We start from the raw sequence: 13,017 nt of genomic DNA on the forward strand, positions 1-13,017 counted from the left end.
GGTGAACTGTGGGTAAGCATTTTGTAAGCTTTTTATTTAATCAAGTGAGGTGGTGTGGTAAGAGTGGGAAAATAGGAATCGGGTCCTCTGATTTTTGGGGGGTGCACTGGGGGGAAGATTATCTTAGATATTTAGAGGAAATTAATATAAGCTTTCTCCTGTGAAAAAGACATTTTGATTGTGGGACTGTTTGTATAAATGACTTCTTTTATCCATTTTTAAAAAGAGCAACCCTATTTTTTCCCCAATGGTGGATGGAATTACTTCCTCCCAGTTTCTTAACCTGTGTTTTCTTAGCTTTGTTATTCATGAACTAACTTATTCTCATTAACCAAGACCTTGTGCATTGTGTTTTCTTTACTTTGCCAAGACTTTAATAAGAACTTTTTTTTTTTTAAGATTTTATTTATTTGAGAGAGAGACAGTGAGAGAGGAAACATAAGCAGGGGGAGTGGGAAAGGAAGAAGCAGGCCTTCTACTGAATAGGGAGCCTGATGTGGGGCTCGAACCCAGGACCCTGGGATGGTGACCTGAGCCCAAAGCAGATGCCTAATGACTTAGCCACCCGGGCGTCCCTAATAAGAGCTTTTTAATAAAAAAGGCTTCTGATAAACTGAACTTGGCCTTGTAGGCAAGCAGGTAAAAGAAGGTTTGTGAATTAAGTGCTTATGTGTATGCTTCAGCAGCCCCCTCACAACCAGTGTAGGAGTGTCACCCCCTTTTTCAGCTGGGGAGACTGAGACTTATAGGTTTTATCTAGAGGTGCCAGCACTTTAGCCAGAGTCATTCTCATGTAAAAATTATGCTCCTTGGGGCGCCTGGGTGGCTCAGTGCGTTAAGCCGCTGCCTTCGGCTCAGGTCATGATCTCAGGGTCCTGGGATCGAGCCCCTCATCAGTCTCTCTGCTCAGCAGGGAGCCTGCTTCCCCCCCTCTCTCTGCGTGCCTCTCTGCCTCCTTGCGATCTCCATCTGTCAAATAAATAAATATTAAAAAAAAAAATTGTGCTCCTTAACTAGGGGATAATACTCTAGAATTTATAAAGCCATTTGAGGGTGAGATTGGCTATTTATAATAGATATGTCCCTTCTAGGTTTACGTTCCCATTTCCTGAGCACATACTTGAACTGCTCAGCAAGAAAGAGGAATTAACTTCATAAAATTTTTTATCCGGTTCCATCCATATGTGCTGTTTATTATTAGCAAAAACCATTTCACTAGTGCAGTTTTCCACTGTCAGGATGAAAACAATAATCGCTAAACCACTCCTGTCCGCCCGTCCAAGGGTTATTAGGAGTGTGTGTGTCTGTCTCACCACTTCTTGATGGGGTGAAGGATTTATGTGTGTGCATGTGCTAATACAGTGACATTTGCCTATTTTTTCCCATATATTAAAGATGGAGATGGGTGCCTGGGTGGGTCAGTGGGTTAAGCATCTGCCTTCAGAACAGGTTGTGTGTCCCAGGGTCCTGGGATTGAGCCCTGCCTTGGGTTCCCTGCTCAGCGGGGAGCCTGCTTCTGCCTCTGCCTTTCTCTCTCACTCTCATGAATAAATAAAATCTTAAAAAAAAAAAAATAGAGACAAAAACCTTAACAGCAGAGTGGTTAAGAACAGGAGCTTTGGAGTCAGATTTATTGGGGGTGAATTTATTGTATCCCTCAGCTTCAGTTTCCCCTATCTTAAAATGGGCATGCCTATTGTAAGGAATAATAAGATACTGTATGCAACCACTTGGCCAGTACCTGGCCGGCCATACACTTTTCTGTGATGACTATGATCCTTTGAGCTTTACCGGGGTGGGGGTGGGGGTCCTCAGATGAAGAAAAATAGCTTCCAAGGACTGAAAAAGGACTTGATTACTGATTTAGGAACTTATTTAAACTATTTTACACTTAAGATTTTTTTTTTTTTAAACTTTGAGTGAGATTGGATATAGACCTTTTAAACATCGAGTGTTTTAGTACACTAAAACACTTTAGTATTAGCTGTGTTAGTACAGCTAATCTTCAAGGTTAATTTTGCTTTCCATTTGTAAAATTGTATGTGTGGTTAATTCTGCACTTCCGTCCTGATAAACTGAACGGGGCCTTGACAATTGCATAAACCTTCATTGCCTTGCTTAAAAAGGGGAGGGAAATGCTGAATCCTCCTTGGTACCTTTCTGCGTATGAAAGGGATTTTAAATATCTTCAGGTATACAGTTAAGCTAGGTTAGTAGTTGACCTTGTTAGCTAGTGGGGGGAAGAAATTATCTTTGGCATCAGGTTGGCATGATATGAGCCAAATCCGTAAATACTCTGGTTTGTGGTCTGTAATAGGTGACTAGAAATACTATATATTCTTGGCCAGCACTCAGTTATGTTAATTTTTTGTGGTTTATTTTAATTATAAAATAATTTTTTTAAAATTTTTTTATTTATTTGACAGATCAGAAGTAGGCAGAGTTAGGTTGAGGGGGGGGAGAAGCAGACTCCCTGCTGAGCAGAGAGCCCAGTGTGGGGCCTGATCCCAGGACCCCAGGATCATGACCTGAGCCAAGAGGCTTAACCCACTGAGTTATAAAATAATTTCAAAATGTGAGTTTGGGAATTTCAGGGTAATTTTTTGGTCTGTTTTAGAAGGACTGAGAAGACAGTCTCCCTTTCCTAGTTTGCTTACCCCACCCAAGTGTCTTTTCCTAAAGTAAAAATACTCACTTTCCACTCTTTTATTGAATTACCGAAGTCTGTCTTATTTCTTTGACAGTATAATTGATTTGTCAGTTCTGATTTTTGTTAAAATAATATCTCCTGAGGTAATATTTGTTAGGATGGGTCTTACTGTTTTCCCTGTAAGCCCTCTTGGAAGAGTTAAAACTGTGGTTTTGGATTTTTTTTTTCCCCAGCATTTTATTCCTAGTATGAAAAAAGTTGTTGTTGCCTTGACTCCATAGTGGCCTTCTTGATTTGTTTATTTCAGAGCTTACTTTAAAATATAAAAGGTGGGCGCCTGGGTGGCTCAGTGGGTTAAGCCACTGCCTTCGGCTCAGGTCATGATCTCAGGGTCCTGGGATCGAGTCCCCCATCGGGCTCTCTGCTCGGCAGGGAGCCTGCTTCCCTCTCTCTCTCTCTCTCTCTCTCTCTCTCTGCCTGCCTCTCTGACTACTTGTGATTTCTCTCTGTCAAATAAATAAATAAAATATTTAAAAAAATAAATAAATAAAATAAAATATAAAAGGTTATTTAGAGAATCTATTTTTTAAATTATGCAAGTCATTTAAGGGTGATTTATCACTTCTTTCCCTTCTTTCCTTCACATACTTGTAGGAAACTTGAATTCTTCCTTGGGGTACTAATTCCACTTCTCTCTTTCCATATTCTGTTGGCTATCCCTTTGTTCATTAGCATAGGCATTTTGTTGTAGTATGTCTGGCCATTAAGCCATTGTGTTCTAGATAAAGAAGCGGAGTAGAAGGGGAGGAAACAGACTTGTCTGCTGAAGGGTCTGTGGCAGGGAAAAATGGCTTGGGGTTAGAATTTTTAATTGGGATGCAGTTATAATGGAGCTTAAACTTAATCATTCCACTATGTATTTGTTTTATATATGTAATTCTCCTAATATAAACTACAAATTTAGTTTAAAAAAGATGTTACTTACAAGTGAAAATTTATAATCAAATGTGTCAATTTTTAGGCAGTCAGAAAAGGTAACTTTTTTAAGTGGATGAGCTAATAGTGGCGAGCTTTGTTTAAAGGTATTTATTTATTTATTTGTTTGTTTGTTTATTTTTGAGATGGTGAGTTCATATAGCTGGACTTAAAATCTTGCTCTCTAAATTTCACCCTCCGCTAATACACATTTTGGGCTAAATCCTGAAATCCGTTTCACTGAAGGAAGCACTAAGGAAATGTTCCTCCTATTCAAATAATGGCAAAGTCTGGACTTCTGAGCTTGGCATAAATGTGGCACTTTGCTCAATTGTAGCTTCAGATGTTAGTGTTGTTCCCACCATGTCTGGCTTTACCCTTTCTCATTTCCTCATGGCATTTCTCACTGTAAAGCTGGCTAAGCCTGTTCGTGCTGTTGTGGCTGCCTCGAGGGTAGAATGAGTAAGTTGCGTGATGAGCCATAAATCAGGAGGCATAGACTCATCTTTCCTTTCCTCAAGATCAGACGTGCAGCAAGCCATTCAATATGTAATTAAAATTGATAGGGGAAAGAATTGGTACTAAACTTTTTTTTTAACCCTCCTTTGTTACTCATGTTAAATTCTGGTAAGGATTATGAATTGAACATGCCTTCTGAAGAGGATGTGTGTGTGTGTGTGTGTGTGTGTGTGTGTGTGGTGTGTGTGTGTAAGTAAATGTGTGTAAGTTTTGGTTTTGGTTTGGGCATGCAGGAGGTTGGGTGACTTTTGAAAGTTGTCAGGAGCTGAGCGCTGCTGATCCTTAGTGTGCGATGTCTTGAAGGGAAAACGTGTTGGGACGTGTCCTGTGGAACCAAGTTAGCCAAATGTCTAGAACATATTCCTACTTTAAAAGCAGAGTTCAGTAAATAATTCTTCATCTACTAATCCATGTCTGTCCAGACAGGATACTTTCCATTTTTACTTTGTCTTTTATTTTTTTTATTTTTTTAAGATTTTATTTATTTATTTGACAGAGCTCACAAGTAGGCAGAGAGGCCAGCAGAGAGAGAGGAGGAAGCAGTTTCCCTGCTGAGCAGAGAGCCTGATGCAGGGCTGGATCCCAGGACCCTGAGATCATGACCTGAGCCAAAGGCAGAGGCTTTAATCCACTGAGCCACTCAGGTGCCCCACTTTCAGTCTTTTCCACTTGACTTTTTTTTTAATTTTTTTTTAAATATTTTTATTTATTTATTTGAGAGACAGTGAGAGAGAGCATGAGAGGCGAGAAGGTCAGAGAGAGAAGCAGACTCCCCAAGGAGCTGGGAGCCTGATGCGGGACTCGATCCCGGGACTCCGGGACCATGACCTGAGCCAAAGGCGGTTGCTTAACCAACTGAGCCACCCAGGTGCCCATCCACTTGACTTTTATATATACATTTAGAAATCTTCTGATAAAGTATTCTCAGAATGAATTAAGCAAAGCTTCTTATCTTGGTGCAGGGAATTATATACACATAGTCAAATCAGAGATGTATTGTAATTCCGGCTCTTACCTACCAGCTGGGAGCCTGGGTGAGTTAGGCAACTCACTAAATCCTGGTTTCTTCATCCATTTGGTTTTACCATTATCTGCCTGGTGGGGCTGCTGTGAAAATAGAAGGAAACAGATGGTGTTTGGCATGAAATGGTGTTTAATGCCATCGTTTATGTCAATAGATTCTGAGAAATGATAGGTGCTGTCGTAGATAGCAGAGGTATCTACATGCTTGGGAAATGTCTAGTACTGTTGAGAGAGTATTTTATAGGAGTAGTAATATCTAATCAATTCTTAAATTGATGGTTGCAGCCTAGAGCAGCCAGAAAGGTATTGGTGATGGATGGGTAGGAGTTACCTATAGTCTCATTTGGTTAGGGGATTATGAAGATAAACTTCATAGAGGAATTACCTGAGCAAAGGTGAGAAAGCTCGACACCTCTTATGTGTAGAGGAGAGAAAACAGTGGTTAGAGTGGAATATACTTTCTCCCTCCTACTCCTCCAAAGTTTAATTTCCCTCCAATATTCCGTTTGGGGACAGGACGTGGTAAACATACATTCCTGTGTGGCATTCTGGTTTTGGCCATCTCCAACCGACTCTCTTCCTTTAGGCCAGAGGTCAGCAAACTTTGAGTAAAGGGCCAGGTGGTCAATAATTTAGATTGTGTGTGTGTGTCTGTTGATATGGGTTTTGACAAGCACTGAACTGGGTTCATAAGTGGTGTTTCTTTGGCTGGTTTTCTTGAAAATCTGTTCCATAATGGTCTCGTATATAAGAGCTTTTTCTGATGGTTCAGTAGATAGTAAGGGGTGAAGTTGGAACAATTGGGAACTCTTAGCCTATGCTGGTGGTTCTCAACCTGGGTTGATTTTTTCCCATTCGGAGACATTTGGCATTGCCCAGAGGTACTTTAAGTCAGAACTGAGGGGGATAGAGGCCAGTATGCTAGTAAAAATCCTATAGTACGCAGGACTACCACTTCCATCCTCACCCTCAACAAAGAATTATCTGGCCTATTGGTCAGTAGTGGCAAGGTTGAAAAACAGTGATTTATACAATGGGATTGGTTTCCATTTCTTGAATGCCTTTCTCTTGACTCCATTGCACCTAGCCCCTTGCAAGGCTAAAAGCGTTACTAGAATTGCAGCGTTCCAGAGGACTGTTTTCTGGCAGAGTTTGTGTGATCAACTATGGCTATGACTATGGCTAGTCATAGCTAATCCTTCTTAGTTCTGTAAGTCCTCCCACCTTCCACCCCTGCCTTCCCAGAAAATTTAGGGCAGTTCTCTTCCCAAAGTATTTTCATCATTTGACTCTTGTTTTTCTGTCCTGTCATCATATTCCTTGAAAACAACACTCGAGGGGCGCCTGGGTGGTGCAGTGGGTTAAAGTCTCTGCCTTCAACTCAGGTCATGATCCCAGAGTCCTGGGATCGAGCCTCGAGGCTGCTGAGGACACTCTCTGCCGGGCAGGGAGCCTGCTTCCCTTTCTCTCTCTCTGCCTGCCTCTCCGCCTACTTGTGATCTCTGTCAAATAAATAAATAAAATCTTAAAAAAAAAAAGATTAAAAAAACCCCACTCAATTAATACTTTATTGTGTACTTTCCATGGATAATCATTTCATTTTATTTATCTTTTTTAAAGACTTTTTTTTTTTTGAGATTTATGCGGGGCTCCATCCCAGGACACTGGGATCATGACCTGAAGGCAGACACTTAACTGACTGAGCCACCCAGGCATCCCTAAGACTATTTTTGAGTAATCTCTACACCCACTGTAAGACTTGAATTTATAACCCTGAGATCGAGTCACATGCTCTACTGACTGAGCCAGCAGTGCCCCCCAATAATCATCGCTCTTGTTGCTTGAGCATCTCCTGGGACTGTTTCTCTAATCTCTTAGTGGGCAGGGCATTTATTTCATCAGTAGATGATGTAAAGGGTTGGACTGGGGGGTGGGGAAGTGCAGAAATTATCTGTCATTTCGATTTGATTATTATCCTGTTAGTATACAAATTAGCATATGGTGAATGACCCTCAAAGTGATTATCATGGGTTATGAAAGTTGGCCACCCCAGGGCTCTAGGAAGAAGGGGAGGACATCACTTTTTATAATGCCTGCTTTGTGCCCTGGACTTGTTTTATCTCCTTTAATCTTCACAAAAATGCCCAGGGAGGCAGAGATTATCACAGCTTTGGCTTTTCAGATAAGCTGAAGTTCAGTGGGGTTGAGTAATTTGCCAAGGAACATATGGCTGCATTTCTCCATGTGGTATGTTTAAAGGGCTGAGAAATGTAGCTGGGTGAGGGACAGCAGGAAGTGAAGGAAGTGAAATTGTCCAGCATAGTGAAAAACAGTAGCTCCTTATGGAGAAAGAACAGGGAGGGGAGGGTGTGTAGGAATGAAATGCAAAAGGATTTTGGATTGAATGGAGAAGGATATTGCTCGTTGAATTAGCTCTTCAGATTATTGGTTTTTGTTTTGTTTTGTTTTAAAGATTGTATTTATTTGACAGAGAGATCACAAGTAGACAGAGAGGCAGGCAGAGAGAGAGGAGGAAGCAGGCTCTCCACAGAGCAGAGAGCCCGATGTGGGGCTCGATCCCAACACCCTGGGATCATGACCTGAGCCGAAGGCAGAGGCTTTAACCCACTGAGCCACCCAGGTGCCCCAGATTACTGGTTTTGATGCTTTGTAGACCGAGCTCTCTGAACTGTTTTAACATTGTATCCTCTTTGATTGCCGTGAAGTAGTGCCTTGAACTTAATGTCTGTCTTCATTTTTCACCCTTATTACAAAATACCAGTTAGAAAACTAAAGGCAAACATTCTAATAACCACCCACCAGATGGCTGTTTTCGTTTTAAGCTCCAGAAAAGACAGAGTAGTGTAGTGTTATCTATTATACGCATCACACTGCATTATGAAATCTGCAAATTTATACATAATACCTAGTGTGACTATAGTATTGAAACTTAAAAATAACAGAATTAACCATTGTAGTAGCTGTTAACTTCTTGACAAAGATAAAAGTTTATTTTAGAAAGATAGTAAATGGGGTGCCTGAGTGGCTCAATGGGTTAAAGCCTCTGCCTTCAGCTTAGGTCATGATCCCAAGGTCCTGGGATCGAGCCCCACATCGGGGCATTCTGCTCGCAGGGAGCCTGCTTCCTCCTCTCTCTCTCTGCCTGCCTTTCTGCTTCTTTGTGATTTCTGTCTGTCAAATAAATAAATAAAATCTTTAAAAAAAAAAAGATGGTAAATCTGTAAAACTTGATGGAAATCTTTTCTGGTCTCACCCTGTATCACAGTTTAAGGCACTGTTTCTTTCTCTTTTTTTTAAGATTTTATTTATTTATTTGACAGAGAGATCACAAGTAGGCAGAGAGGCAGGCAGAGAGAGAGAGATGAGGAGAAGCAGGCTCTCCGCTGACCAGAGAGCCTGATGTGGGGCTTGATCCCAGGACCCTGGGATCATGACCTGAGCTGAAGGCAGAGGCTTTAGCCCACTGAGCCACCCTGGTACCCCACTATTTCTTAAAAGCCCTGTTTCCTGGCTTACCCAAAGCATGTATTCACTTGATCCAGAGCCACATTGGCCATTGTTAGCTCTGAGCATTTGAATTGTTTCTACAAATTGACTCTAAAAGGACAAGCATTTGCTGACATCTAAGACAGCTATACTACAGGGTCTCCAAAAATCTCCTAGTAGGAAAGTTCCCCTTAAAAGAGGCATTGTAGAAATAGTGTTATCAGTAATATGAAGTGCCTTTTTCAAACAGCCTAAAAAAGCCATTTGATATATACCTCATGGTCTTGACTATATGTCTTTCAGTCCCCATATTCATTGCCTTGCATATGCTGTAAAGGTAATAGGGTGAAGGAATTCACTAATTCTGGTGTATACTTCATGGTTTGACACTAAATGAAAGTGTTTAGTATTCATGCATTTGCTACTACTCAATAAATTTTATTACTGGTAGTGCCTCAGGACAGGATTGTTTGGGCCATTTTACTATATATTTACCCAAGAGGGTAATTAGAGACTCCAGGAAGTACGGGTGAAGTCCAGAGTGACAGGAAGCAACTATTCTGTGATTTCAAATAATTTGCAACCTTAGATGCATTTTACCTGGCTTTTTGGCTCTGTGGGAGTTTAATCTTGGGCTAGAAGCACCTCATTTTACTTCCTCAAAGTGTTTCCTTAAGGGGCGCCTGGGTGGCTCAGTGGGTTAAAGCCTCTGCCTTCAGCTCGGGTCATGATCTCAGGGTTCTGGGATGGAGTCCCACATGGGGCTCTCTGCTCAGCAGGGAGCCTGCTTCCTCCTCTCTCTGCCTTCCTCTCTGCCTACTTCTGATATGTCTCTGTCAAAGAAATAAATTAAAAAATCTTAAAAAAAAAAAAAGTGTTTCCTTAACTTAATATCCCAGGCTTAAACTTTGAGAAGACTGGTTCAGTCTCCCGGTATGGAGCCTCTCAAGTTGAAGATATGGGGAATATAATTCTAGCAATGATTTCTGAGCCTTATAGTAAGTATTGCTGTGGTAACAGTTGTGGACCTAGAATTTGGTCTTGCCGTGTTTACCTCATACACACTTTTGAATGTCCTCCCATAGCTTTCTCTCCCTAATAGCTAAAAGATGACTTCTGTGTTCTCATTTTTAGATCACAGGTTTTCAGATCCAGAGAGAGTAAATTACAAATTTGAAAGTGGCACTTGGTAAGTCATAGAGTGGTATTCCATTTGAGTCTTTTGATATGTTTTATTCATATTGTGATACTTAACACCCTTTGTATTTCAGTAACTTCACTAAACCTTTTGGCTATCCATTTTTTAAATATTAGGTTATTTATAAAAGAAGGTTATATCTTAAAGTGAGCTTGGACGTTGGGGGTTAAACTTAATGAAACTTAATACTTGCAACTTCAGTCACTATGACCCTTAGGTATCCTGTCTGTGCTTCTTTTTGCCTCTCTGAACTATTCATCCTCTCACAGGAAAACTTACAAAGGAAAAATCATAGGCTTTAAGAGTTCACAAGATTTTTACTGAGATAATTTAAAGTATGTTCTATCAGCTTATACTTTAAAGCAAAGGAAATAAGTGGTAAGAAGTATGAAATGGTGGTATCTCTGTGATCTCAGGTAGACCTGTTTGCTTGTAATCACTGCAGTGAATTCCTGAGACTGCCTGGTGCCTGAAGTGAGCAGAAACTTCTGACTTCATTGCCCATAGAGAGACTTCGGATCTGTTTAGTTGGGGAGAAAGTGATTCATTTAGGAAGTATCCTAGGACTTCTGGAAATAAGAATATGGGAGGAACAGAACATCAAAATATATAATATTAAATATTAAACAGTATGTTATATACATATAAATATTAATATAAATGTATAATGACGTCAAAATATATACTAGGTGATTTGCAAGTGACTCATTAAGGTGTGGGAACTCCTGTGCATTTCCATAAACACTCTGTGATGGCTCCCCTGTTTGATGGGGGAGATATTTTAATGGCAGAGTTCTGACTGCATGTATATATTCCTGACGTGGGTTAATTGCCAGCTTTATGCATATCTTAAGTTTTGCTGTCAAACTGGATTTCAGCTCCACTGGTAATACTGGCCGGATCTGAGAGTAAATATGAACCTCTCCTTCTTAGTTCTGGGGGAATTTACTGGCCTTCAGGGTATTGGGAGAACTTTGCTTCCTATGAGCTGATCCTGGGTCCTTTTGCATGTATGCCCAGCAGGCAGCAGCTCAGCTGATGGATGGTTTGCTGAGTGACCTCAGCTTGGCTTTCTATAGTGAACTACCTAAAGAATAATTTGAACTGTGCCTAGGTAATCTTTGAGGTTATGAAATAAATCAGGCAGTATTACAAGTCTGTCTGGATACCAAATGATACCTTATATGTAACTAGGAAAGTGGTAACTTGGAATAGGTCAGATCCTCTAGAGCTAATTAGGCAATATGAAGTTTTTTGCTTGACCCACAGCAGCAAGATGGAGCTTATTGATGACAACACCATAGTCCGTGCGCGGGGTTTACCGTGGCAGTCTTCAGATCAAGATATTGCAAGATTCTTCAAAGGACTCAACATTGCCAAGTTGGTTTTCTTTAATCTCTATTTTACTTAGTAATCCCAAAGAGATAATGGGTGTCCTATCATTTTTCCTCACTGTGCCTTTTTTCCCCCCCACTGCTATCTGTCCTTTTCAAAGGGGAGGTGCAGCACTTTGTCTGAATGCCCAGGGTCGAAGGAATGGAGAAGCTCTGGTTAGGTTTGTAAGCGAGGAACACAGGGATCTAGCATTACAGAGGCACAAACATCACATGGGGACCCGGTACATAGAGGTATGTCCTCACAACCTGAGATCCTTGACATCTTGAATGAGTATTCATGTTGGAAGGCTCAGAACCTGTATTTACTTTTTCTTTCTTTTTTTAGGTTTACAAAGCAACAGGTGAAGATTTTCTTAAAATTGCTGGTGGTGAGTGCTTTTTATATAATACATCTATAAGAAGAATCTGAAATGTATTTATATAACCAAGGTAGATAAGTGGGGTATGAATAGTTTTTATTACCTAAAGAAACATAGGAGTTGACTTTTTAATTAAAAAAAAAGTGTGTGTGTATATATATATACAGATATATATATACACATATACATATATATGAAACCATACAAAGGTGAAAGGGTCCTTTAAAGTCATGTACAGTGGGAGAGAGTAGTTCTTGAAAGAAGTTAGTCTGAAAACTACTTTCAAACAGCCATACCAGAGTACCTGGAATTGTTGGCTATGTGCTTGTAGGTTTGCTCTCAAGCTTCTGTAACTCCTCATTCAATGGCCAGGAACACAGTAGTTTTCTGGCTCTAACATGTTTGAGTACATAGTGTTTGCAGTAATAAGGTCAGAAAAAAAATGGGACCAGATACTGTTTTTATCTCATTATTGAGTGATTTGTTACTTTAAAACCTATAAGGAACAGATGCATAATAAATGTTGATTATGGTTTGAAAGGCTTTTTTTTTTCTATACATAAAACTATCTTGTAAGTTTCTATTGCTGTTACACAGCTTTATAACTATCTCCTTTTAGTATATTGTGAATATTTTCCCATGTAACCAAATTTTCTTAAATGTTAATTAATATACAGTATTATGTATCATACATTTTTTAAACACCCTGTTGGACATTTATAACTCATTTCCAATTTTTCACCCTAAATATGTTTCAGTGAATATTCTTGTATCTCTGTAAGTGCCACTCATTAGGATAACTCTAAAATTAAGATAGCTAAATCTAAGAATGCAGGTAGATCTTTTAAGAGACTTTTGAAAATACACTGTTGCCAAATATATGCTAGGGTGACTTTCACCTTAACTGTAGAGAACATTTGTATCTTGGTAATACATAGCCCAGGTTAAAATCCCTGGAACTGTTGAACTTGTAACAAAAACATCTTGTTTGCACAATTTACTGGTATATTTCCGTTTTGACACTTAATTCGTTAGATATGAAGGCTTCCAAATTTGTACAGCTTCAAGATTGCTTCCAAAATCATAAAGTGATGTTTGGTATTGTTTGGGGATGAAATATATTTGGAGTTGCTATGGTTCTGAGGTTCCATGATAGATGGCAAAGTTAACTCCTGCGTTAATCCTGGGATCTCATAGTATGTGGGTAGTATGAGAGTTTGCTTCTTGAAGGGGGCATCTAGCTGGCTCAGTAGGTAAAACATGCAACTCTTGATCTAGGGTTTGTGAGTTCAAGCCCCGTGTTAGCGATAGAGCTACTGAAAAATAATAAAATGTTGAGTATATGAGCTTGAAGGATATGCTTCTAAATATTTGCTACATGGCAATATT

General features: G+C 39.9%; 1 protein-coding gene across 7 annotated transcripts in view; it reads left to right on the forward strand.

The window, feature by feature from the left end:
* Window positions 1–13,017, forward strand: part of ESRP1 (epithelial splicing regulatory protein 1) — a 57,523-nt gene that overhangs the window by 10,780 nt on the left and 33,726 nt on the right. For all 7 annotated transcript variants that reach the window (XM_032315459.1, XM_032315455.1, XM_032315458.1 and 4 more), the window contains exons 5-9: window positions 9,574–9,672; window positions 9,809–9,863; window positions 11,142–11,252; window positions 11,368–11,500; window positions 11,595–11,637. In XM_032315459.1, the coding sequence (XP_032171350.1) occupies window positions 9,574–9,672; window positions 9,809–9,863; window positions 11,142–11,252; window positions 11,368–11,500; window positions 11,595–11,637 (441 nt within the window). The remainder of the gene's footprint in view (window positions 1–9,573; window positions 9,673–9,808; window positions 9,864–11,141; window positions 11,253–11,367; window positions 11,501–11,594; window positions 11,638–13,017) is intronic.

The sequence above is a fragment of the Mustela erminea genome, chromosome 16 (assembly GCF_009829155.1).
Source record: "Mustela erminea isolate mMusErm1 chromosome 16, mMusErm1.Pri, whole genome shotgun sequence".
In the NCBI taxonomy this organism is placed as follows: Eukaryota; Metazoa; Chordata; class Mammalia; order Carnivora; family Mustelidae; genus Mustela; species Mustela erminea.